A 27,180-nucleotide genomic window follows, 5' to 3' on the forward strand; every position below is an offset into this window, starting at 1 on the left:
GTCCAAACCAATTCCTTCATTTTTTTTATAAAAATCGCTTTTATTAACTCATAAGTAGCATTAAATAGATCCAAAGCATGATGAGTAACACCCTGGTCTCTACATACCTAAGATGCACACAGCCAAACGTCGAAACTCTGACAAAAAAGACATATCGGGAACAATAGTCATATAGGACCGACAGCACCTATGGCGAAGAAGGTAGTGCTCTGATCCGGAAATTATATATGTTGTCATCCATGTTAGATAAAATCTTCATGGCTGCTCGCTTCAATTGCATACACATCTTCTTGAATAGCGGTTGATACTCCATTCCGTGTATGAAAAACAAGATGGAAAATGACATCTTTAATCCCCACCACCTGAGCACATAGCGGCGCCGGCAGCACACCGGATCGAGGCGAGCGGCAGCACTAGTGGCGGGCGGCACGACGGATACCAAAACTTTGGCAAAATTCTTCCTACGTATGGTTCTTTGGGACAAGAAGGAGAAGCTTCTGCTTCCATTGTATGCTAAATAAAATAATCAGAATGTGGATTTCGCCGTCGGCGCGCGCCACGCAAGCCTGGAGCTTCCTTTCTCCCATGGGAATGTGGATGTCCATGACATTTTCTTTTCGCCTTCCGCCTTTTTCCATTGGAGCAATAATGCTTTGAGGTGGTTGCCCAGCAAGCAAAATCCTACGCTGCTGCTGTGCTGCCTGCTCCTCTGCTTGCCCCGAACGCAGGCCCGCGCACAGGGGTCAACCCAGCGAGCCGGCCACCCTGCTGTGCTCCCCTGCCAGGCTGCGACTGCTCCGCTCCGATTTCGATCCGCCGCCAGCCGAGCCGTCGCCGGCCGGACGGAGCCACCGCCGGACCGCCCTGACGCCCGCGGCCTGCCTGCCCGGTCCGCTCTGGCGCTCGGCCGCTGAGCCCGCCACCTTCTTCCGAGAGAGGTACCCCACCACCCTGATCCCCCCGCCATGGCTGCTCTGCATCTCCGATTTAGACGAACCTACATCGAATTTGACTAGATTTTCAGTACCAATTCTGAATTTGTCCAGACCCGGCAGCTCCTCGCGTCCCTGACGCTCCTTGGCTCCACCGCAGTCTGGAACCAGAGATTTTCTCTGCCCCTTTCTCCCTTAATAAAAAAATGTTTTGAGGTGGCACGTCATTGTTCCATCGTGAAGAGAAAGTCAGGGTCAGGACAAGGGAAGGGAAAGTAGCCACCTGAGCTGGGAGAGGCTGGCAGGATGCAGCTGCCAGCCGCTGCAAGACGGTGCGATCTCTGCTCATGAGATCGAGCATCGCATCGCATCTCATCTCACACGCTGGTAAGCCAGCAAGCAGGCATCACCGATCATGTTTTCATGCTCACCTCACCTACCTGCCCGTCGATCGTGTAACTCTGTCTGTTGACCGCCCAGATCTCACACCCATGTGTCCATGATCCGCCCGCAACTTCTTGATCAGAAGAAGAAGAAACCTCATCGAGATCATGGACGGAGACCGGAGGAGGGAGCTGGCCGCGATCGCCCGGCCAGCGCGCGCGCAGGACAGCCCGGCGCGGCGTCTCATCGCCTGGCTGCAACTTCTCTTCAGTGAGTCATCCATCGATCTCAGACCGTTCTTGATCGATCGATTGCCGCCGTCGATCGAGCTCGCTCGTGACCCGTTTCGATCCTTGGTCTGTGTTTCGCAGAGGCGTTTGTTCAGAGGCATAGCTGGCTGGCAAGGTGGCAGGTGGCGGGGCGCCCGGCGTTGCTGCTCCTCTTGGCCTTCTTGGTCCAGAAGAACCTGCGCCGCTCCTACCTGTCATGGCACAAGTCGCGGTTGCAGCGGCGCGCCGCCGCGGCCGTCACCGTGCAGGCAGCCTTCCGGGCCATGGCGGCTCGCCGCGACCTCCTTCTCCGGCGGCGGACCAGAGCAGCTCTGTACATCCAGGTAACAAATTAACATGATGAATACACGATGCAGTCAACTATCACAGTTCTCTTACAATGATCATTTCGTAAAAGGCGCAATGGCGCGCGCGCAGGGCGCTGTGGAGCTATCTGGAGATGAAGAGGGCCTCGGTGATCTGCCAGTGCGCTTGGAGGCAAAGCATTGCAAGGAGGCAGCTCGGCAAGCTCAGGCTGGTCATGCCCTGACTCCCCTCATCTTCCACTCCTCGTCGCTTGAGTGGTGGTTGGTCATCTGAATTTGCTGAAATGTGCAGGCCAACGTCGAGAGGGAGAGGCTTGATGAGCTCTGCAGGCTGCATGAGATGGTGGATGTGCTGCAGCAGGCGGTCGAGGACGCGGAGGTGAGGGTCATCGCCGAACGGGAGGCGGCGGTCAAGGCGATAGCGGAGGCGCCTCCGGTGATCAAGGAGACTGTGGTGTGGGTGGAGGATGCTGACAAGGTTAACTCGTGGAACGCCGAAGTCGACCGACTCAAGGTGATCTCTCATGCCAATGCTCCATCCAGAGATTGCACAATGTGCTATGGTTCAGTCATATGAATCTCTGATCTGTGGTCAGTCCAGATAAATACAGAGACTAACGTGCTCTTGCTCTTTAAAAAAAAATCTGCTGCAGGGGTTGCTGGGAGCAGAAATGCAGGCCACCATTGACGCCAAGAAGGCCCTGGCAAAGGCTGAACTGAGGAATGAAAAACTGGCTAGGTTGCTTGGAGTGCAGGAGATTAAGAACAAAACGCTGCAAGATTCCGTCAAAAGGTTGCAATTTTTGTTCTCACATTTACCATGTTGCACAATGCATGTTAGCTTTCCTGTGAGTTAACGATCACGAAATCGGATATTTTGCACGGTTGTTGAACAGGATGGAGGAGAAAGCTTCCGACCTTGAAGCGGAAAACAGGATGCTTAGACAGGCCGTTGCATCGATCCCTTCGGTCAAGTCACCATCTAGTGAAAACCACAGAGCACATGATCTTCAGGTACGTATAATCAAAAAGCATTCTATCTATAATCATGATCATCGGTATACTAAAACATATTTGTGCATGTTGACAGGCAACTCCATTGAATGAGAAAACAACAAATGGTGCCATTAAGCCTATGATAGTGGACAGGAACGGCGATATTCACGACGTATGTATGGTCCTACAGTTAGGTTGATCAATGTTTTTAGTGGGATGCGTTGCTAATTTGACCCTGTGGGATCTCTTAACTAGGATGACAATGCTGAACTGCCTGCCTCAAATGATGCTGAAGCTGAGAAGCAGCAGCAGGTAGGATTCAGGTTCTGAACTCTTGGATAAGCTTGGAACACCATCGCAATTTATGACATTTCTAATTGCTTCTGAAAATCTAGGAGCTGCTGATCAAGTGCATATCTGAAGATCTGGGATTCTCGACCGGAAGGCCTATCGCTGCATACCTCATCTATCGCTGCCTGGTCCACTGGAGATCATTTGAAGAGGACAGAACCACAGTTTTTGACCGCATTATTCAGAAGATAAGTGCTGCAATTGAGGTACGTGACATTGACAATGGTACACATAACTGGCGCTTCTTATGGACATAAGAAATATGGAGACATGATGTTTTGTCTTCTCCTGCAAGGCGCGGGACAGCAATGAAAAATTAGCATATTGGCTATCCAATTCATGCACACTGCTGCTGCTTCTCCAAAGGACACTGAAAACCAGTGGTTCAGCTGCTTCGGCGCGTCAGAGGCGAAGAACATCGTCACTCAACTCACCAAAGGTAATCATGTCGTAGAACTTCTCAGCTTCATCGTTGGCTGGTGTTATCAATGAACTTGGAATTATGTACTTAATGTCGAGTTGGAAAATTCCAGGAAAACCAAGCTCCTGGTCACCCTGAGCGTTCAGTTTCCGATGGGCGGTTGGTCGGTGCCCTGACTGACATTTCCCAGGTTGAAGCCAAGTACCCAGCTCTTGCTTTCAAGCAACAGCTCACGGCATTGCTGGAGAAGGTCTATGGAGTGATCAGGCACGACCTCAAGAAGGAGCTGTCGTCTCTGCTTGGGCTGTGCATTCAGGTAAGCACTGCACGTCTGCTAATTCTCATTAGTATTTGATGGAAGATCAAAGACTAAGTGATGAAATTAAATACCTTCTCTAGGCACCGAGAACATTCGTCGTCAGCCCCAGAGGAACAGGCTCTCAAGGAACAGACATGGCACAACAAGCCTCCATGGCACATTGGCAGAGCATTATCAAGATCCTGACGAATTCCCTCAACGTTTTAAAATCAAATTACGTATGCACCCGAGCTATATCACTGGCTACCGTTGCTATTCGAAACACGTCTCATTTCACATTCTTTTGTGTCGCGTTTGCAGGTGCCTCCATTCCTGATCTGCAAGTTATTCACCCAAGTATTTTCATTCATCAATGTGCAACTATTTAACAGGTTCGTGCAGCATCTGTACTGCTACTCTTCATTCATGTATGTCAAAACTAGTGCCATGAACAGATTAACTGAAATGATATATATTTTTGGGTCAATTGCAGTCTCCTGCTACGGCGCGAGTGCTGCTCATTCAGTAATGGGGAGTATGTCAAAGCAGGGCTGGATGAGCTGGAGCATTGGTGCCATTGGCTAACGGAAGAGGTGACAACATTTCTCCCCCATTGTTTCACTAGAGATCTCACAGGAAGCAGCTGGTAACCAACCTTCGTCTGTAAACAGTATGCAGGTTCATCCTGGGATGAACTGAAGCATATTCGGCAGGCGGTCACGCTCTTAATACTCGAAGAGAAGCACAGCAAGTCGCTCAAAGAGATCACTGACGATTTCTGCCCGGTAAGTCTGGACCTTAGTGATCCTTGCTGCTTTCTTAATCATAATCATCCTTCTCATTTCATTAACTTTCTTGGATACTACGTCTCTGCCCTGCAAATAGGCACTCAGCATGCAGCAGCTATACCGGATCAGCACGATGTACTGCGACGACAAGTTCGGAACCTTGGGCATCCCATCAGATGTAAGCTACTCCAACACACACACGATCTTGACATGAATATGCAGGTTGCATCTCTTATCATTCCTCTGGAGTGGATAATAATGATCCGTTGACACCGCAGGTCGTTGCGAGCATGCGAGCCAAGATGATCGGAGGATCGAACAGCCCATCGGTGCAAGACGACATCAACTCTTTCCTCCTGGATGACGATTTCAGGTTCCAAGCAAAGCATCACCCTCCCCCTTCTTTTCTGTTCACTTCACTAGCCCTGTTTGGAATGCTAGAATCTGCTTTCCTCATTCGTTCGGAAAAATCGCCGTTTATCTCTTGATGCAGCATACCGTTCTCCGTGGACGACATCGCCAGGCTGATGGTGCACGTGGACATAGCAGACATGGATCTGCCGCCGCTGATCCAGGAGAAGAATGGCTCCCCGTTTGAAGCATGATCGGTTCTGGTGATGTACATACATAGCGCGTGATATATATACATACATACCACAGTTTTGGCTTGGTTTTTTGGGTACATAAAAATCGGTTTTCTTTCCCTTTTCTGGCTGGTTTTTTGTTTTGGTTTTGTTTTCCTTGTCTTGGATTTTGAGTGGTTCTTGGTTGCGTTTGCGTGTGCCGACCGACTTGTACAAAAGTGAGTTGTATATGTAATGTAACTATATGTACATCCAGGAAACAAGGGAAGAGATTTTGGGTTTTGATGATGGTTGAGGAGGCTGATGCTTCCAAGCCAAGCATAACCCTTCTGTGCTGCATATGTATATATACAGTGGTCAGGGTATTGGAGTGGTGATGTTTTTCCATCACGGCCGTGTTTTTTTTACCCTCGCCGTTTGAGCATGTGTCACTTGAGGCTCAGGCTATCATTGCTTCCTAACCCTGACAATGTGATCGATGTCGAACCGGTCATCGCATAGATAAGTAGTCATGACCCCCCACAAAGAAAGAAAAAAGGATTAGTGACCATCATGATAACATGGGACAGACATGTGACACATAAGGGCCATTGAAAAACATCAGGGCAGAATGCCACGCACCAGACGTGTGGAACTTATCATTTTGGAAGAAAAAAAAGGTTAAGCAGGACAAGTAATCAATGCCAGGGGCTTGGATGGAAAAGAGAAGCAAACAGTAAGAAAAGGGCATAGCCGCATATAATAAGCTAAAAAAAATAAGTTGCATCCTTTTGATTGGGCCGCCGGCCCCTTCTCTTTGTAATTGCAATTCCATCGGGTGTCCCCAAAGGGACGACAAAGATGCAAGAGCTACCATTATAAACCAGTACAAATCGCCGTCGCTTGGCGATGTGGTACTAAACTGGAGTTCGCCGCTGTCTACCGCGAGCCGCGGGAACCGCGGGGTGGCACAAATGGGCAAGTGGGCCGCGTCTGCGTGCAGGGTGGTTCTTCCTTCAGCGGCCCAACTTGGAAGCGAACTGGCACAACATATCGGACCAGGCCCTATCCTAGCAGTGGCAGGTTACGCTACCCTCAAAAAACAAAAGGGCAGGTTATCCTCGAGCAAAACAAAAAAGTAGTGGCAGGTTTCTTAAAAAAGAGAGTATATTACTGCTGCCGCAGATAGAATGTCCCTCTTGGTCTTATGAATTCATGGTGTTACTGCAACTGAGCTTCATCAAGTTTCTCCGCAAAAAGAAGAAGAAGAAAGAGCTTCATCAAGTTCATGGCGTGCTAGCTATGATGCAAATGCCTCTTCTTTTTTTTGAGTTGTGCACTGTACATGATAAGAGCATCTACAATCGCACCTAGCAAAAGTGAGGCCCTAAATGCTTACGTAAACCATGCACTCTGAACCATCATGAAAGTCCTCTTCTGCCCACGAATTCAAATGAGCTCGTGATGAACAGTAAAATATGAAAATTTGAAAGAAAAAAATCTGAATTTATTTTGTGGCAACAATTGACAAATGTTTTCGGTGGTTGCAAAGTTTCGTCGTGGATAAATCAACACACCAAAACGCTTTCAAAAATAGCATTTTTAGCATCATTTTTTTGCCACGATTTCCACCAATTCGATTCATTGATGTAATTTCGCAAGCACTCAAAACATTTGGCAAAAATTGTCACAAAAAGAATTCATATTTTCTTCTCAATATTTTGGGTTGAGCTTGAGCTAAAAAAAATCACATCCGATCCAGGATAGAGGGGCTCCCCAATAACTCTCAAGGTAATCTGCAGTAGTAGCCATGAGCAGTGGCGGAGGTGGGTCATGCCCCCCCGCCCCACCCACCCCAAAAAAAGCAAAATGTACATATTTTCTTTACACTAGTGCAATGTTTGTCTATCAGACTAATTTTGGCATTTGCGTGTGCCGACTTGTACAAAAGTAAGGTGTATATGATAACTATATATACATGCAGGAAAACAAGGAAAGAGATTTTGGGTTTTGATGGTCGCGGAGGAGCTTGATGCTTGCAAGCCAAGCATACCTTGGTGTGTTGCATATGTGTACATTGCCATGTGTGTTGTGGTCAAGGTATTGAAGTGGTAATGCTAGTTTTTCCATTACAACCGGGTATTTTTTTCCTTGCCGTTTTAGCATATGTGACTTGAGGCTCAGGATGGGTACAGGCTGACCTAGACCTAGCCTTGGACTCGGCCCCCGTGGCCCCAAGGCCAATTTAAGAGGCCACTGGTCAACCCATACAAAGAATAGTCAATGGCCTCATTGGCCCGATGGGTAGGCACGGTTTAACGAAATCTGACTAAATTAAGAATTAATAAGATTTATGAAACGTGATTAATAGAAAAAATCAAGCCGCCTACTTGTGATTTTGTACATGCGCATCTTGCCGAAATATATCAACACAATTCTTTTGTTCATATACGTGAGCGTTCATCGGAAATTATACGACAGACTGTGTCGCAAAATCGGGATGTGATCGATGTAGAACCGGCCACCGCATAGATAAGTGGTCATGATCCACTTGCAAAAAAAAAAGGATGAGCGATCACGATAACAGGGAACTCACAAGCACTCATTGGGTTGGCCAGAGGAGAGTTGTGGCAGTGGTGTAACAGTAATGTAGATGAAGAATCGAAATTTATACGCACACAACACCGCATGCCCAATGCGCAGCCGACACAAACTCTGCATCGTGAGATAACCTAGCATCAACTTTACAAGCGGCCTGATGGAAACGCCGGCTCAATATCGTGCCAAAAGTGTCGGCTCTATAGCAATGCTCATGAAGAATAGCGACACTAGTGTCATCCGTCACAGTATGTGTAGCTTTTAGTAATTATTAATGTGCTCCGCGCAACCACCCGAAAATACTGAAAGGTGAAAATCTATGCTGAACTGGTTTAACAAAAGGTAACGGGGAGTATCAGTAAAAGAACAAACGGGGAGAAAGCACAACACTATAGCAGAACTTTTTTGAGGGAAAAGAAATCAACACAGACCAGGGGTATATGTGAAATATCACCCAACAGGAAGTCAGGCACCAAAATGAAAAAAAAAAGGTTTAATGGACAACCATTGTTGGGGAAATCATTAACTTGTAGCTGCTCGGTTGGCTTGCGAGTAGGGGATTAATAGGCTAATCGGCAAGTTAGTCAGCCATTTAATCAATTAATCAAACAATTTATTGGTTTATCGGCTACTCGGTGACCCTACGAGTAGGGGTTAATCGGCAAGTCAACTGGTTAATCGGATGAATTCTTGAACACGGTGGACAACTAATCAACGCCAGGGGCATGAACAGAAAGGGGAAGAAAAGAGTGGAAGGTCCCGCTTACAAAGAAAAGGGCACAACCGCATAACCAAAAAGTTCCCAGGGGTGTATCTGTAAGGAACTCAGGGACTGGCGCGCTAAATCTCAAAAAAATTTGGACCATTTCTCGATTTGTGCGTGTCATCCTTGCGCAGGGGCCATGCTAATCTTCTCTGTATCGTTCCAATTTTATCGGATGTCCCCGAAGGGACGAGAGGGGTGCAAGAGCTGCGCTTATAAACTGGTACGAAGCTCTGTCGCTCGGCGAGGTGGTACTAATCTGGAGTTCGCTGCTGTCTCCCTGTCCCGCGAGCCGCAGGAACCGCGGGGTGGCACAAATGGGCCAGTGGGCCGCGACTGCGTGCAGGGTGGTTTTTCTTCTGACGGCCCAACTTGGAATCGAACTGGCACATACATATCACACCAGGCCCAGTTCTCAAAAAACAAAAAATCAGACCAGGCCCTATGCTAGTACTAGTAGTGGCAGGTTACGCTCAAACAAAAACAAAAAAATAGTGGCAGGTTTCTCAACCCAAAAAAAAGTACATTACTGCAGCCGCAGATAGAATGTCGCTCTTGATTTGAGATGCATTATGAATTCATGATATTACTGCTATTGGGCTTCCAATGAACTGCTAGTTGTGATACAAATGCCTCTTCTTAATTAACCGTGCACTATACTACCTCCACTCCTAAATATAAGATGTTGGGTCAGTTTAAATTGAACTGCCCCAACGTCTTATATTTAGGAATGGAGGTAGTAAATGATAAGATCATAAGAGGGGCCAAAACCAGAAGAACTACGTGACGGACACACTTCTTCCCTTATTTGGTCGTCATTTTGATCACCTTCAAAATGTGAGTTTTCGTGTTGCCTGGTCGTTTTCTCAGAAAATTCATATGAACCACCGAAAGAGCCATTTTTGCAAATTACCGGCCTTTGTGTTTGTCATGTAGAATAATTGAACTGCTGGTCCCTAATCTCCAACACTTCTTACTACTTCCTCTGTTTCTAGTTTATAAGGTGCACACGTTTTTGAGAATCAAGTTCGACCATGAATTTTACAAAGGAAATGCGCGTCATGTGTAACCAAAACTATTACACTAAATTCATATATTCGAAAGTGCTACCATCGCAAAAAAAAAACATTTTTGAAAGTAGTTTTCAATGTAATTTGAAGTCACACATGATTCACCTTATAAACTATGGAATGGAATAACTATATAAGAAAATCACAAAAAACTGCTAAGTTTAAAAAACTGTTGAAAATATCATGGAAGTGAAGAATGGATGTAAACTTAGCCTTGTCAATTTTGCATTACAATTAGTATTTGAATTTTGTGCAAAAATCACATGATGGATTTCCACGCAACAAATGCATGCAACGCGCGTTCCAGCAATTCTAGACCTCTGGTTGAGGCTCTCTCCCTTTAACAAGTTGAATGTATACAACATCATTATGTTCTTTCTATCTTTGTAGCACTTTTAGTCTGAACTGATAAACAAACATGTATCATGTTTCAGCTGCAAGTTGACAGTCAAATGTTATCTCTTCTTTATACAACTGCAGCCACATTTGCTGCTTCCACGAAAACATAATGCTGCAGTTGAAATTACACAGTCCATTAAACCTTTGGAGTTTTCTCCTTGCAAATGGCATTGCATTCCATGACAAATCAGAGCATAAAGCTCACAGAAAAACAGATTCAATCGTTTGCTCTTTAATTAGCCTATATGGTACAACATAACCTCAGGTAAAGCTTGCTTTATCCTACCAACACCTACAAAACTGCCTGGCAAGGCATGTTGTAATCACTCTCATACACTGTAGTCTTACAGTAGTAACCTAGGGCGGCAAAAAAGGTAATGCAAGCTTAGTTCTCATCATCCCCATCAATGCTGGAGAGCATGCTCTTCAATACCTCATAGGTCATGAAGGCGATTCCAACGCTAGGAACAACCTTCAGGTACTCCGGGACTATGCCTCGGTAGAAGCCACGAGGACCTTCCTTTTGAAGGATTTGGCGGATGGTTCCAGTTATGCTTGATTTTTCGATTTGTGATGCCCCAGCCGCCCCGTGTAGTTGCATCCGTCGCTTTACAAGATCAAGAGGAAATGTAGCTGCAATATTGAAACGTTGGAGTACATGATTTGAGTCATGCAAGATATACAATGAAAAAGGTGATTAGGTATCAAATGCCACTTACCTGTCGACGCTGCAATACCAGATAGACTCCCAGAAAACAAGCTCACAACAGCATTGGAATCATTCGGCCTGATGCAAATAAGCCCACAGCCATCAGATGGAATCAGACAAAATAGAAAGAAATGGAAGCCAAGGGAATGATAAATGTTCAACAAAGCAAAATAATGATTTTCACCTTTCCATTTGCCAATGAGACCTCAGGGATTCATATACATAAAAGCTGATTGCAATACCAGGTCCAACTCCCTGTAATTCATACAAGTTACTGGCAAGTCAGCTCAAAAACGATTCTCAGTAGAAACGTACGGCTTACCAATAACGTGGCCCCAAGGCCTTTATACAATCCTCTGCCACTCTCTTCTCTACAAATTGTGGACAACGTATGAAAGATGCCCTTGTAATACCTGGTGGTTTTCTGCAGAAAATTAGACAGGGCAAAGTTAGCTTACCAAATGATGTTCCGTTGGTCTGTAATGCTGCATTGCATGAAAGTTGAACCTAAGGATGTTGTAAGTTCTAACTGGAATTTAGATTTGGTTGATTGGTTAAGTGTTATTCAAAAGAAGAAGACAAACATCATTGGTTACGTTGAATATAAGGCCTAAGGCCTTTATACAATATACTCTGCCACTCTCTTCTCTAAAAATTGCAGACATTGTATGAAAGATGCCCTTGTAATACCTAGTGATTTTCTGCGGAAAATTAGGAAGGACAAAAAAGGAAAGACCCAGTGGTAGAAGCTCCCACACCAGGTGGGGTCTGGGGAAGGATTATACGAGGCAAGCCTTACCCCTGCACAGTGCAATGCAGAGAGGCCGCGTCGAACCCAGGACCTCTTGGCACAAGTGGGGAATACTTCACCACTGCGCCAGGCGGCCTGTCCTTCTGGAAAATTAGAAAGCACAAAACGAATTAATTAGCTAGCTTGCTTGCTATAAATCATGTTCCTTTGGTCTATAAAGCTGCATTGCGTGAAAATGGAATCTAAGGATGCCCTAACTTCTAACTGGAAGTTAGATTGGTTGATTGATTGGTTAAGTGTCATTCATAGAAAGAAGAAAAGTGTACCTGTGTTGCCAAACGAGTTCGAACAACATCCAACGGGTAAGTTACAGATGCAGCTGTCACTCCCGCTAAACCACCACCAAGTAAACGTACGACACTAACATAATTTGGGTCATCCAGGCCAGGCACCATTCCGAGAAGCTGCAATCGTTATTCAAAAATCATCAAACTGTAACAAGAAAGCATAAAGTCATGAACAAGCTTACAGGTTAACATACTGAAACTTAGTGCTGACCTTTTTGTATCGCTCATATGAATAGAAGCTCATGGCCGAATAAGGTAATCGATGTACAATGGTGACAAGATTGCCCTTCCAAAATGCCCCAAACCCTTCTTCTCGAACAATACGTGAAGCCTCGTGCCATATACTACACTTCCTTAGAGCTGCAGCATCTGAATGCATACCTGCCACCTGTCGGATCAGTATGTCACAAGCTCGTATAACAAATTTTATCATCAACATATGGGTTATGTCTTAGGTGACACAAAAAATTATATTGCTGGGTTTGCATTCAAGACCATTTCAAGAGACTGCGATTTTGTATATTATGAGCAGCATAGAGTACAATAAATTCACAGGCAAGGATAAACTTTGGAGTTTGGAAGGTGATTGGACACTATATGTGCAGCGTTGTAAATTATAACAACAATAATAGTTCATGGCTGTCAACCAGGGATGTACAGTTCAGAGCAATCAGTTATAGGAGGGAAGAATCTATAAATCGCACTCAGGGAACTAAGTTGACATTATCAGCATCCAATTCCTTTCAAGAGCCTACATGTGAAGTCAGAACCCTCTTCACGCTCACATAACCACATTAATTGCTACAACCGGAGTTTTACCCCCATGCCTTTTTAGCTCCCAATTCCTTATCAGAGGTCAGGGCACATTTAAAGGGGGATTCCTTTTAAGGTCAATTCATGTCCTAGAGACAGAATCTCGCAAAATCGAAAGGACTGCTTCAATTAGTCCTCGCCGGTGCTTCGTGTGCTCTGAAATCCCGCCTCGGGCCACGAATTCGCAGGCGCGGAAGCAAGATACTACCCTCCCCTGTCCCCTCCGAGCTCCCAATCCGTCCACACACACGAGAACGCGGGAGAAAGCAGGGGGTGGGGGAAGCCTTTTGTACCTGGAAGAGGATGGTGAGGCGGGCGAGGGGCGCGGTGCAGGTCTTGCTGACGACGCCGGCGAAGCCCCCGGCGGCGAGGTGCGCGGCGGTGCCGATGTGGCGCTGCTGCTGCTCCTGGCGGGGGGAGGCCGACACGGCGCCGCGGCCGTCGAGGGCCACGCCGCCCACCCGCGCCTCCGTCTGCATCGGCGGGTTCGGCGGGGAGGGTGGGCGGGACGGCGGGTGGGGATTGCGGCTAGGGTTGGGTCGTTCGCGGGGCGGTGCGGTGTGGATGGCGGACGGACGCGTGCGTGCGTCCGCGCTCGGAGTTCGAAAGCGGCGACGGTGCGTGCGTGCGTGGTGCGTAGCCCGCTCCGCCTCCTCACGTTTATTGTTTTTTTAGTACTCCAGCTAGGCGCTGGCCATAGTTTTTCCTTGTGAGATTTTCTTTCGTTTCTTGGGGCCGGGGCCAGGGCTCTTTCTTTTCCTTATATTTTGGTCTCCGGGTATTTTTTTACATGAAATCTAAAAAGTGCTTACGCATTATTTAGACAAATCAAGCGGCCGGGTCTTGTCCGCACATCACGCTGCCTTCGTCATTTATGGAATGCATGCATGAGCATGTTTTGTCTCTTAGTGCATGTAATTGGTGGCATTAAATGCGATCAGACTTATCACATGTGAATAGAAAAACAGATCCACGTGTATTTATTTTGGACTTTCAATTTTTTAAAACGTCATATCTTTCAAACCACAAATCGAAATTCAGATCCGTCTTCACCGGATTCCCCGTGACGAGATCTTTGAAACTAGACCCCGCATGGGCATGTTTCGACGAATTTTTTTCAATGCCAACTTTCGTGCTATATTATGCAACTTTATTACTGTATTGTGCAACTTTAATACTACATCGTGCAACTTTTTCAAACTAATTTTTGGATCTGCATGATTCAACTTTTATGAGGTTGCAATGTAGCAACCGTGACAACTTTGATGTGCAACTAGTCTACTATCCCGGCCAACTATCAAATAGTCGTTGTGCAACCCTCCTCCCTACTCGTGGATGCATAGTTTTTCACTGTCGGCACACCCTACTCCCATCTCCCCTGCAAGCGATTTGTGCAACTTAGTCTATTGTTCAAGCCAACTGCCTATTAGTCAATGTGCAACTCGTTCCCCTTCCTATTTGTGGACATGTATTTTCAATTGGCGGGGGTAACAAACAGAGTTGCACATACTCTGCTAGGTAGTTGGTGAAAGAACATGCGGTGCCCCCATGTTTAGTTTTTGGTAATTGATGACAATCTCTATGGACTAATGGTTGCCTTGAGTTATATTTGAAGGATTTGTCCATAGGCATTTCTTGAAGTCCATGTGGTGGTTTCAGGAGTTTATGTGGTGACCAATGTGTTATTAAGGAATTATCCAAAGATTGGTCATGTGAGAGTTGAGCTTATTGCAAGCATGTCTTGAAGAAGAAGATTGTGTGATCATTCATGTTTACCTTCAAGACATCATCTAAATGAAGAGAGTTGGAAAGAGTCAAGGTTGATCAAGACTAAGTCAAGAGTGAATCAAGTTGATCAACACACAAAGCGCACAAGATGTACCGAGGGATCAAGCGATCCCATGGTATGGTAAGCATTGTCAATTACGCTTTTGTGTACTAACCCATGGTCTTCGTGAGAGTTCTTTGTGGGGTTAGGTTGCGGTGTGCAAGTTCAAGTGAAGCATCATGAAGAGATCAAATGCTTGAAGCTTGCCGTCCATTGTGGTGACAATGGACTTGTGAAGATGTTGTGGTGTGCAAGTTCAAGTGACGCATCATGAAGAGATCAAATGCTTGCCCGAACGGGGCTCTAACGGGTCGAGCGTGCAGCGGGGCGGGCGAACCCGAGCGGAAAAGGGCGAAGCGGGCGGGGCGCCCGAACGGGGCTCTGGCCGTGGCGGGGCGCTGGCCCCGTCCGCGTGCTGGCTGGCCGGCGGCCATGGCAGGGCGGCCGCAGCCGGCCCGAGTGGGGGCAGCGAGGTGAGGGGCGGGGCCAGGAGTGGCGCAGGGCGAGTGCCGCGGCGGAGCGGGACGGCAAGTGCGGCGGCGGCCTCGGCACGCAGTGCGTGGCCACGGGGAGCAGGGGGTAGGGCAGAGCTGGCCGCGGCGCGATGGAGGCGAACGGCGCCGGCGGGGGCGTGCGCGATCCGTGGCGGGGACGCGGGGCTGCGGGGGAGGTAGAGCAGCGGCAGTAGCAGAGCAACAGCGGGGCGACCACGCGCGCGAGCAGGGAGCGATGCGGGGCGCGGTCAGCGCGAGCGCGGTGGTCGGGCACGGTGGGGCGCGTGGCCTAGGCGCGTGCGGGGGAGGAGGCCCCGAGCACGGGGAGTGCGGGCGACGATGGTAGCACGGGAGTGCGGGCGACCGGAGGAGAGGAAGCTCACGGGGGGTGTAGGGTCCGGGGGCAGGGGTGCTCGGGGAGGTAGACGGGAACGACGGCGACAGGGTGGCAGTCCGGCGGGGAGGCGACACGGGGGTGCGGCGCACGGCGGAGATGACGACGAGGCGTCCAGCGAGAAGGAGTGGTCGAGGCGGCGCGGTGCGGTCGATCCGGGCGGCGGGGTTGTCGGGGGCGGGGGCATGGTCGCCCCGATCCCGATCTGGATCGGGGGAGTGGGGGGAGAGAGCGAGTGGTGGGAAGGAGTGCGTGGTGGTAGTGGGTTAGGGTTTGCCCAGGGGGGTTATAGGGGGCAGCTAGGCTGGCCTGGTTGGCCCGATGGCTAGCTGGGCCGAGGCCCAGGGAGGAAGGGGGGTTTTCTCTTTCTTTTGTCTTTATTTGTTTTGTCAGTTTCTTTTCTTATTTTTCTTTTCTGTTTTATTTTTAGTTTTATAAAAATTACCACTAGTATCTAAATTTGTATTTATAAATGAAGTACTGTCAGATTAATTCCTAGCCCATAATAAAATAGTTTTGATATCTTATAAAATTCAATAGACATTTATTTAATTGTTTTCAATACTGGTTAAATCATTTTAGTGCACTTAAATATTTTATAAATATGTGTATTCTCCACCATAATTAACTATGCAATATTTGTCACCTATAGAACATTTTAGATTTTATGTTCAAAAACTTTTAATGTTTTCCTAAAATTCAAATTTGATTTTGGAAAGTTTTGATCTAACGCGAGGTTAGCAACAGTAACAGAGGTGACGTGGCATCATTAGCGTAGGTTTACTATAGCATAATTATCCGGGCGTCACAGTCAGCTAGTTGCACATCGACTACTAGGCAGTTGCACAAAACGAGGTACTAAATTGCACAAAAAAAATTTCATCGAAACATACCCATGCAGGATCTAGTTTTGAAGAACACGTCGTAAGGGTTCCAACAGTGAAAGCGGATCTTAATCTCGCTAGACGCGTCCTTCTTTTTAACAGGTACAGACCCTAGCGCTTATAGGCGTCTCGTGTCGACAAAAATATCTTCTTCCACTGAATATGCATCGTCAAATTTTTTGAAGTAAATTCAGGATATATGCAAGCACAGGACTTAAATTCTGATGGGTTGAGAATATCACTGTCCTCATAACCATCCAACTACATGTTAATTCGTGCCTTCGGGTATTTTTTGACCTTACCTCTCATGTATCTTTTCTACTTATTTATAGTGGTGAGTTATATGGGACCATACAGATAAATAAATATTTTTTTACCCACATGTGGGACTAGTAGCAGACATAAATTAACAAAGGTTACTTTTACAAGGTGTGAAACATCCCAAATAAACAAAATCGCTGCCCGAATGTGAGAACGACAAATTATAAATGCAAGTTTGCAATTTTAACTCAAAATTATGATATTGGTTTTAGTATTTTTACTAAACCAATTCTTCAAGTTATATGTTATAGCAATGAGGGCAATTTATAAATTGCAATTTCAACACGGAGATAGATGTTGTCCTCCTACCTAATCCACCATCGTGTGCATTCAATGTACTTATACCATCCAAAAAAACTTACTGATGCACATTCTAATACATTTCAAATTCAAAATATTATCTCACTATAAAGCTTGCAAAGGACCTATTATGATCGCTCAAGACTCTTGAGTGACAGCAACATGATCTTTCATTATATTTTTCGCTCTCTTCTCAATCGTGAACAATGCAACGACCGCAAAATACCATCATCTTTTGACGATCTCCTAAGCCGGTGATAACTCCTCAGCTTTTTTGGCTCATAGCAACACAGAGAACAAGACCACAAGAAAACAATTTACAAGAACTACTTTGAGGCAGCAACATCTGGACAACAGGCTTAAAAGCTTCCAGAAAAATGCACACATACATTATGCCATTAAAAAGGAATAAAGATAGGGAAAGGTTTGCTTCACCAGCTGATTTCACGGGTTTTACCCAGCGCCTCTCACAGATGACACGTGGTTGTGGCCCACGCACGTTGCAACTCGGACCAGTCACACTTCCTAGACTATCCTTATCCACACGATATAGTTTTTGCAACAAGTTATCTGTTGCAAAGAAGGTTTGCAATAAGACTCTTGTTTTGCTACGACAATGACTACGGTTTGACATCTTATTTCATTGCAATTTTTTTTTGCAAAAGTATTCATGTTGCAGAAGTCCTTCCGCAACATCAACTATGTTGCAAAAAGGTGAAAGCGAAAAAATTATTCTGTAACACATCCTTTGTTGCAAAAGGGTTCTGCAACACTATCTGTTGCCGAGTGGATGGACCTCTATAAAGATCCTCCGACCGACACGCAGCACGCCCCATATAGATTGTCCTTAAAGAGAAAATAATCTTAGCATATAAAACCCCAATATTTTTTGCAAATACTCAAATGCTTGATGACCGCCTTCCCAACGCCGTAGAGGGGATGCTCACCTCCTTTTTGCCGAACTCTATTTATGTTTGTTTTGCTAAAAAAATTCTAAACTATTAATTATTTGTATTAGTTCTTACCAAAAAACTTAGGGTCTTTCTGCAATTTCTACGCTAGACACTTCATATTCCATAAGTCCACAAATATAAGATACTTTGGATATTTTAATATAGATTACATACGGTCTTACATGGGTGAACAAACACACTAAAATGTGCCTATATACATCTCATTTAGAAAATATTGGAACATCTTATTTGTGAACGGAGGAAGTACTTTGGTAAAATGAAATATGGTAAAACTGAAAATATTGATGTCTTGTTTTCTAATAAAGGAAGGGCCCCAAAGGACCCATAACGACGCATTAGATATAACGTGTCGAAATGTTTTTACACAAAAACCCAATAGAGAGAGAGAGAGAGAGAGAGAAAGAGAGAGAGAGAGAGAGAGAGAGAGAGAGAGAATTATAACTCGGGTTCTAGCATTTTACATCAAAGACCCATCATTTCAATTGGACGTGTCCATTAAGGACTAATATACTACCCCACCTTCAAGATGTTGGTTTCTCGTGAGCATGACCCTGCACTTTTCACTCATACATCTGACCATTGTACCTTGCTTCTTCTCTATATTGATGATATGTCGATCACTGGAGATGATCAGAAGTACATTGCTTTTGTTAAGAAAAAGTTGAGTGAGCAATTCAAGATGTCAGATTGATTTTTCTCTCAGTTATTTTCTAGGAATTGAGGTTGATCAAACTATTGAATGGTTACTATCTCTCTCAGCATCGCTATACTCAGGATTTGACCCATTGTTTCCTTTCCAAACTAGTTATTTGTTTCTAGCCGAGCAAGCAATGACTAATAGAAGTACAACCACAACATAAATTCTACTTTGATTGAAATGTTTTTCCCTTCGCATCCGAAAGCTGATCATAGAAATGGTCTGCTAAAATGATCTTACCTTCATTTTGCACATTAACTAGTATTTTCTGAGAGCGACGAAGATATAAAAGAGAGAGATAAACAAGAAAACAAATAACAAGGGAATTTTATTGGATCTCGAAATCCTCTCTTTCCCGAAATATTTTTTTGACGAATAATCAAGGACCCATATCACCTTGAGATTCGGCCTTATCACAAGCTCCAACATACACCAAGTCCACCGTTGTCCGGGGATGACACCATTGAATGATGAACTTGACGGGATCTCCTATTTTGGAGTGCTCCTATTCCGCGAGGGGAAACGAGCAAACGCGCACCCACCCACACACTTTGGGCCTGCCCATTGCGGAGGCCAACGCCTCTTTCTTTTTTCATTACATTTTTTGTTTTAAGTTTCATCCCTTTTTATTCACTTAAAAATACATCCAGGCTTTCAAAATAGTTCTGATTTTTTTAAATGTTCAAGAACTAGAACATTTGCAAATTCTGGATTTTTTGTTTTCCATTTTTGAAAAACAAAATGTTCATACATTATTTTTTTTGTAATTTTGGAAATATTTTTTGATTTCAAAAAATGTTCATGAATTCAATAACAATGTTCCTGTCTCGCAAAAGAAACAATGTTCATTAATTCTACAAAAATGTTCATGAATTTTAAAAAACCCGCAAATTGAAGAAATCTTTCGTAAAATTAAAATAATGTTCACGACTTTCAAAAAATGCTCACGAATTCAGAAAATGCTTGTGAAGTCCAAAAGATATTAAATATTTTAAAAAAAATCACGAGTTTGAAAATGTTCACGAATTTAAAAAACATGTTCCTGACTTAAAAAATGCTCATGAATTTTGAAAAATGTCCATGAGTTTGAAAAATATGCGCAACTTTCAGAAAATGTTCATGGACTCGAAAAAAGGTTCACTTATTTAAAAAATTGTTACCAAATTTTAGAAATGTTCATAAATTTTAAATTTTGTTTACAATTTTGAAAATTGATCTCGATTTCGAATAAACTTTTGAAATTTTTAAAAAGTTTATGATTCTTTTTAAATGTGATATTCAGAAAAAGAAAATGATAAATAAAAAGAAAAAGGAAAACAAAGAAACAATAAAAGATGAAAGAAGACAGACATAAATAGACTAAACGGGCGGGGGGTGCAAGTTCGGTCGCTCTCGTTTATTTTGCGCGTTTGACTCGCACACGGAAAAGGATCCGCCCCTATTTTGCGCGTTGGCCGACACAAGATGGCCAAACGTGCACGTATTTTGGCTGGTCCATGTACGGAGCAGGGCGCCCCTGTTTTTCATTTTTCGTTTGTTTGTTTTTTTTCTTTTCCTTTTTATTATTTAATTTTGTAAATGTGCTTTATCTTCATATCTATTTTTACTGTAGAGAGCTAATGTTATTTGTGGATGAAATTTTGCAACAACGTCAAACATTTGATCGTGTTTCATGCCGCAAAATTTTCAGATGTTTTGGATCACATTTGATATTGTTTTTGGGGCTTTGTAAAATCTGCTCTTGTTTCAGAGCTGTGCTTTGTAACAACTGCCCAAACTTCAGAACTACTGAAGTACTGATCAAAGTACAACAACTAGCACAAAATATTACTCCCTCTGGAAAGATTTATAAGACGTTTTAGAGTTCCACGTTCATTTCTCGTAAAGCTACGAAATATCTTCAGTTTCCAATTTTGCCCTCGTCACTCACTCCTCCCACTCACTCATTCCCCTCCCTCTCGCTCGACTCGCTTGTTCCCCTTTTCTCGCCTCCGACGAAATCCCTAGCTCGTCTCGCCTCCGACGCTCACGTCGTCGCCGCTAGCTTGCCTATCACCCGCGTCGTCGCTGCTCGCTTCCCTCTCGCCAGTGTCGTCGCCTCTCGCCTCCCTCTCCCCCGCGTCGTCCGGGCTGCCTTCACTGGTGCCGTCGCCTCTCACTCTCGCCCGCATCGCCTGCACCAGCAAGGTCGCCACAAAGTTTGATTTTTTACTGAAGGGGAGGCGAGAGCTTGTGGGAGGAGCTATGCCGACGGCTGGGTCTGAAGCGGCTGGTCGTCTCACTGTGAGCACGAGGGGGAGGGGCGGGAGGAGCACGAGCGAGCGGCTGTTTTAGATGAGGAGGAGCGGAGGCGGCAGTGACATGGTGCAGGCGACGCTCCATCTGCTGCTGAGTATGACGAGTGGAGGAGGAGCAGGAGGACGTCGGCGCCGTCGCTGAGCATTCCTCTCTGTAGATCTAATTGCTTGCCGCATGCTTGTTGAGTATTGCAAACTTGCTCCTCTCTGATGATGATGAAACAGAGATCTGACTGAATTTCTCGCATGCCTTGTCCTGAATGTTGATTATGTGAATGTTCACAGGAACGTGGAGAACAATCAATTCAAGGATCAATCCCAAAGAAGATGCTCAGCATCCCAAAATTGGTGTAGAAGAAAGGACAACCACTTAACCATTCAATTTCTGCAGAAGAAAGGACAATCATTTAACCATTCTGATCCGCGGTTCCTCTCCGACGACAGTGAGTTGCTGTTTGTACTCCCATGTTCTTTTGCTTGTACTGCTAGAGTGCTTGTGCTTGTGCTGCTATATCTTCTGGTGCTGCTAGATTAATATGAGTAGTAGAGTACAAGCAGTAGTTAGAGTGCTTGCTCAGAGTAGGATTTCTGTTAGGAGCAGTTAGAGTACTCTACTGGAAGTCTGAAAGTACTCCTTGTAAGAGTAGTTAGAGTTCTTGCTCAAAGTAGGATTTCATTTAGGAGTCCAGTTGAGCAAGTTTACAAGTTGTAGAGCAAAATGCTCTACTGTAATACGCTATAAATAATGTTGAATACACCCCTACCAAGTTCTTTTTGTCGCTCTGCTGTCCTCCAGATTCTCTGAATAAGTTGAATATCAGCTTGAAAAATTCGAGCAACATCCTTCTTGTCAGTTCTTTTGAACTTGCCACCCCTACTCATATTCAACGTAAGCATTGCCATGTAAGCAGCATATCTCTGCTCATCTGTTAGTGAATTTCTTTGCCTTCGTATTTGATGAACACTTACAACAGCAAAAGAAAAATAGGAAAATTAGGGAAACTGTGGTAGAATAAGAAAGCTATGAAAAATCAATTCAACTAAATTCATTTCAACCATGATCATATCAGCAAGATAATCCAATAATGATCTTGAAAATCTATGGTGAAAAATCATTCTAGCAAATCTTGAATAAGCCAATCATGGTTGGGTTAATCCTGCTAGTCATTCTAGCCAATCATTGTAGAACAGCAAATCATGCTCTTGGATAAGCTAATCAGTCTAGCAAAATCTTGTTAACAACAAGCAAAGAAACTGCTAACATATGAGCAGTATCATCGAGTATATGCTGTTGGCCCCTGTGTCAAGTGTCATAATTCAAGTGTAATGAACAGAGGCAGATCTTGACAGAGCTTGACAATGGAGTACACTTGACTTGGTTACTCTCATTTAAAGCACTAGGAGTAGGATGCATATGCATATGCCAACATCAGGAGTACTCCTGTACAACATCGGGAGTAGGATGCATATGCATATGCCAACAACTAAAAGAAGATGCACTGCTATACAAGTTCATTTATACTGCAAATACACAAAATTAGGAGTACTATACCCTGGAGTAATTAGTGCAATTTCACTGTTTAATCAAACAGTACACGATTAAGGAGTATTTCAGCAAGTTTAATTTCAGTTACAAACAGTACATGATCAATTGGAAACATGATCAAGGAGTATGTGTATGGAGTACCTCCTGCTGCAGCTTCTTCTTGGAGATCTGCTTCATCTTCTTGGGTCATATTCACATCAACATCTTCTTCTGCAGGTGGTGAGCAGTTCAGATCTGGAAGCACCATACTGTGATGTTGCTGTTGTGATGTTCAGGTACTGTTGCTACTGCTGTTGTGCTGGTGCTCTACTTTTCCTCTTGCTACTGCTGCTATGATGAGAAATTCTTATCGGTGCTCTTGCTATGATGAGAAATTCTCCTGTTTGTGCTACTCCTGCATGATGAGTACTCCACTGTTGTGCTGGTGCTCCACTTTTCCTCTTGTTGGTGCTCTTGCTATGATCAAGGAGTACTTTATGACCTGCACCTGCTGTTGTACTGAGAAATTGTACTCCTGTGCTGATTTGCACCTGCTGTTGTACTGAGAAATTGTACTCCTGTGTTGATTTACACCTGCTATTGTACACTGCTGATCTGCTCTTCCTACTGTTGTGCACCTGTGATCTCCTGAACTGCTGTTGTGCTATGATGAGAATTTATTCTTGCTGTTGTTGTACTCCTTGATCCAGCTGCTATGATGAATTCTTGCTGTTGATCATGTTGCTGAATTCTTGCAAGGAGCACCAGGGCGAGCAGCAAGGTGGATGCAGCGGGGAGCACCTGCGAGCAGCAAGGTGGGCGCAGCGGGGATCAGCTAGGCGAGTAGCAAGGGAGGGCTCCCTGGGTGCAGTGGCAAGGGAGGGCGCCCTGGCGCGGCAAGGGAGGGCCTGGGCGAGGCTGGGAGGGCCTAGGCACGGAGAGGATGGCCTGCGCGCGGCCTGGGGACCGAAGCTGGGCGGCGAGGACGAGCGCCTGGGCGCGGCCTGGGGACCGAAGCTGGGCGGCGAGGACGAGCGCCTGGATGCGGGGCTGATGCGGGGACGTGAGGAAGAAGACGACTGGTTTGAAATTCAAATCAAGGGCATAATTGTCTATTTGCACTTTTGTCGGCTGTGTCTGAAAATCCCTCAACGTCTTATAATTCTTTCCAGAGGGAGTACCACCTAAGTTGTCCACCCAAGATCCCCTAAAAAAAAAGTTGTCCACCCAAGCTATAGATTACAACGGTGGCCTGAACATGGACGTGAATCGTGGAGACTGGACTGCTGACAGATTGGCAGGTAGAGGCTGGCCTCGATGTAATAACTCTGGTGATCTAAAAAAAGTAATCCTCGAGGCAGTGCAACAATTAGGGCAGGACCAAGACCAATGGCCTGTTAAACGCGGGTTGGGCCGACCTTTGGACTAATAAAAAGAACAACACGTTTGGGGCTAAGCCAATTAGCACTGCAGGCTTGTTTCAGGTCGAGGCATCCATTCTGTGCAAGAGAAATTTCTGAGAAATGATATTTTCAGCGTAACAGGGATTACCAATTTTTTGTCATTTCTGAAAATGCAAACATCCTTGGATACAGACAATTAATGCACTTCTAAACTATATGTCTGAACTTAGTGTGAACGGCCTCATCTCGATCCGAAAAAACGCTCAGGCCCCCGCGTTGCCTATCGGGCGACACGGGCGGCGACCTCCACCTCCAGCGAAACCACCCCCTCGTCCTCCCTTCACCCCTCGCCGCCGCCGGCCAGTGCAGCCGGGGCAAAGCCCTGCGCGGCGCTCGGCGGCGGCGGGGCAGTTCTCTCCATCCGGCGCCATCTTGCGGTGCTCGTGGGGAACCCCTCGCTGATCTGTGTTCGCCGGTGCTGCGGCTGGTGTGTGGCCTCCTCTGCTGGCTGAAGAAGCTCCTGCAGTACATGGACCATAACTGGAGTTTGTAATTGTCCCGTGCATGGCCTTGGTGCGGCAGGCTTCTCTCAGATCCAATCTGGACAGGGGCTGCCTGCTGCGGCTGCTCGCCAACCAACTCCTCCTAGGTTGTGGAGTGCGGATGCATCACAAGGAAGCCTCATCCGATGGTGGCAGCTATGCCCAGGTGTGTTGCAGCCGGTGATGACGGCTTTCTCCACTGGTGGACTACACCCGTGCCGGGTTTTTCGACCCGCCTCCTTTGGCCATGGCTCTCTTCGGCGAGGTGGTAGTCTGTGGTGGTTTGCTTCGCTGTCGATGTAGGTCCTTGGTGACATTCGGCTTGCGGTGGTGGCCTCGCAACGGATTGCAGTGACCATCGAAAGGTCATTGTGAGGGTTCCTCTCTTTAGACCCGATGGTTGACTTCGACAGGGAGAAGCAAACTATCAACGACGACTTGACGCAGAGGGATGATTGTGCAGTGCTTCAGTCGCGCATCGCGCAAGCATGTAGCTGCTGGGATCGTGGAAAAATGGTGGCGACGACACATGAGTGACTTTGATGGTTGTGCTACTTGAGCACATGCTCTCGAGCTCTGGGGTGAAAACCTAGGTGCAACCGAGTTGGTTATACCTGGCAATGACGATGTTTTTATGTCGTTACCTTGTTGAAGGCATTGCTCGGATATGCTCAGAGTGGTTCTTCGGGGTGAAAACCTAGATTCAGACTTTGGGTGGTTGGATCCGGTGACGACGACACTTGAGTGTTGCTCCCTTCCTGAAGGCGTTGCTGTTGAAGAGCCTCATTGTCTGTGTGATGTCTGAGATGGTCGGTGCGGATAAGGTCATTAATATAGTTTGCCGATCGCGGATCTGATCGCTTTGGGGTTTCTTTTTTTTTTCCTCGCCCATGCATAGCTTTGGTCTTACATGACTTTGCTATTTGATGGCGTGTTTTTGCGTGCGTGTGTTGCTGTTAGCTGTGTGCATCTTAGCTATGCAGAGGCTGGGTGTATGCTCATTGTGTGTTTGTATTCTTTTGATGCTTCATTTTGAGCCAATAAAATTTCACCCTTTGTCGAAAAATGTCTAAACTTGTCTCCTGCAGATGACCATAAGTGGAGCGAGTAGGAGAGGTGTCATAAACGGGCTTTAGTCAAAGAATTTGATACTGTGAAATGTTATATGTGCAACATCATCATGTTCATCACAACATCATGTGCAAACAAGTCATTTCACCAGGATTCTACATCATTTGTCGCAAGCCTGTCGGATGATCATTACAGCCAACTAACCATGTTCATCTTGTGCTACTGGTCCATGGTCTGGAGACCAGAAAACCACAATACTAGATCGACGGGTTAGTGCAGTCCATGCAGATATATACCTCATTGCATGTTTCTGTCTGGTCGATTCCGTAGACCGAATTTCCATTCGACGCTTGGCGCCTGCCGCTTCGGGAGCTTTGAAGACAGAGCGCCGCAGTTTCACATCTGTGGTTTGCAGCAAACCGCCCGGAATTCAGAGCTGCTTGTCCAAGTACAGCAAGTAGCACCATGATTAGCAGTAATTGAGCTGTTCCAGGCCATAATCTACATGGATGACCTGAACTTAGACGTTAAGCCTGAAGAAAGCACAGCAAGTGGTCACAGGATAAGCGTTTCCTACGCGGCCTCCAATGGCGGGTTAACGAGGTCTTGCCGACCTTTGGACTAGTAAAAGAACAGCAGAGCCAATTTGCACTAAACTAAAGTGACTCCTCAGTTTAACAAAGCATGTAATTAAGCTGGTTTCAGGTATAGTCAAGGCTGTTCAGTGCATGCATATCATGTACAGTACCTTCTTAGGAACAACATTTCATCAAATAATACTGCAAGTACCTTGAAGCTTCTCATTTCTGTGGTCCAGTTCTGCTCGGTTTACCCAAAATGTAAGCTGGATATATATTTCCTCGACAAACTGATTTGTATTACACTGCCAGAATGGCGCCAGTAGTCCCATGAGCGAGGAGTTTTCTTTAGGGGATCCCATAAGCAAAGAGCTGTGTGTATAGTGTAGACAGTCGCTCAGTGTGTCTGCAAATTGTGCAACTCATAAGATAAGACTTTCTGCTTCTAAGTGTGAGGTTATTATGTGAAATAAAGCTTTTTGCAGAAAAAAATTATATGAGAATTGGGCCTGAAATATTGAGCTGACAGATTAAATTTACCCCGAAATATTGAGCTAAAACAGGAAACAACGCGCCAAATTTTCCGAGTAAAGCTGTCGGCGCCATAATAATTACTTTTATTTGGTTGCATGTAGAAATATTTGAATTTTGAACAAAGACACAAACTACTCTTTCGAGTTCCACGTCGATATCACCGCAAAGTCATTCCGAAAATGCATGCCTTTGAGATGGCCTTGCATGCGAAATCGTTCCAACAACGGATCGAATTGAACGAAAAAGGAACATTCCGAAAGGACGCATATATGCATTAGCAACTAGTCAGAGACTCATAATTAAGCTTCAAAAGTACATATCATACAATGGGATGATGCGAACAGACAAATAACCTTTTCTTTTTTCTTGAGACCTTCCATCACTGATGGAGCAAACTCACAACAAAGATTTTTTTTTTTTGGAACGAAGGCTTAAGAAAAGCCCGGCTTTGAATTAACAAAGCCAACAACCGGCCAGGCGTACAAGACTGCAACTTACAACAAGAAAGAGGAAAGTGGAAAGAAAAAGATACAATGTGCTCGGCAGAACAACTCGAAGGC

At 45.5% G+C, this 27,180-nt stretch overlaps 2 protein-coding genes, 1 long non-coding RNA gene and 1 other non-coding gene across 7 annotated transcripts; 2 read left to right on the top strand and 2 right to left on the bottom strand.

Annotated features, from left to right (window-relative positions):
• Positions 1-629: 629 nt before the first annotated feature.
• On the top strand, positions 630-5,690 carry LOC123077027 (myosin-17). 3 transcript variants are annotated; one of them, XM_044499207.1, is made up of 20 exons: positions 630-938; positions 1,047-1,319; positions 1,459-1,586; positions 1,688-1,929; positions 2,004-2,123; positions 2,204-2,425; positions 2,565-2,704; positions 2,808-2,925; positions 3,002-3,079; positions 3,163-3,219; positions 3,303-3,464; positions 3,554-3,697; positions 3,792-3,995; positions 4,079-4,216; positions 4,299-4,369; positions 4,471-4,570; positions 4,649-4,762; positions 4,863-4,943; positions 5,044-5,138; positions 5,259-5,690. In XM_044499207.1, exons 3-20 carry the CDS (start codon positions 1,484-1,486, stop codon positions 5,368-5,370), a joined length of 2,301 nt encoding a protein of 766 aa, XP_044355142.1. In that variant the 5' UTR covers positions 630-938; positions 1,047-1,319; positions 1,459-1,483; the 3' UTR covers positions 5,371-5,690. The 3 variants fall into 3 exon arrangements, with proteins under 3 accessions (XP_044355142.1, XP_044355141.1, XP_044355140.1); XM_044499206.1 differs by having other exon boundaries at positions 631-938; positions 1,025-1,319; positions 1,413-1,586; XM_044499205.1 differs by having other exon boundaries at positions 631-938; positions 1,413-1,586.
• A 3,087-nt stretch (positions 5,691-8,777) lies between these two features.
• Positions 8,778-8,880, bottom strand: LOC123081129 (U6 spliceosomal RNA). The gene has a single exon (XR_006438642.1). It is a non-coding gene; the product is annotated as a U6 spliceosomal RNA (small nuclear RNA).
• Positions 8,881-10,276: 1,396 nt separating this feature from the next.
• LOC123077028 (mitochondrial substrate carrier family protein B) lies at positions 10,277-13,418 on the bottom strand. 2 transcript variants are annotated; one of them, XM_044499208.1, is made up of 7 exons: positions 13,072-13,418; positions 12,177-12,353; positions 11,945-12,082; positions 11,190-11,291; positions 11,052-11,122; positions 10,878-10,945; positions 10,277-10,791 (listed from the first exon to the last, which is right to left on the bottom strand). In XM_044499208.1, exons 1-7 carry the CDS (start codon positions 13,255-13,257, stop codon positions 10,544-10,546), a joined length of 990 nt encoding a protein of 329 aa, XP_044355143.1. In that variant the 5' UTR covers positions 13,258-13,418; the 3' UTR covers positions 10,277-10,543. The 2 variants fall into 2 exon arrangements, with proteins under 2 accessions (XP_044355143.1, XP_044355144.1); XM_044499209.1 differs by having other exon boundaries at positions 12,177-12,346; positions 13,072-13,302.
• A 7,190-nt stretch (positions 13,419-20,608) lies between these two features.
• LOC123077029 (uncharacterized) lies at positions 20,609-24,011 on the top strand. Its single transcript, XR_006436352.1, has 3 exons — positions 20,609-21,148; positions 21,253-21,410; positions 22,730-24,011. It is a non-coding gene; the product is annotated as an uncharacterized lncRNA (long non-coding RNA).
• The last annotated feature ends 3,169 nt before the right edge of the window (positions 24,012-27,180 follow it).

This window comes from Triticum aestivum, chromosome 3D, assembly GCF_018294505.1.
Source record: "Triticum aestivum cultivar Chinese Spring chromosome 3D, IWGSC CS RefSeq v2.1, whole genome shotgun sequence".
Lineage (NCBI taxonomy): Eukaryota > Viridiplantae > Streptophyta > Magnoliopsida > Poales > Poaceae > Triticum > Triticum aestivum.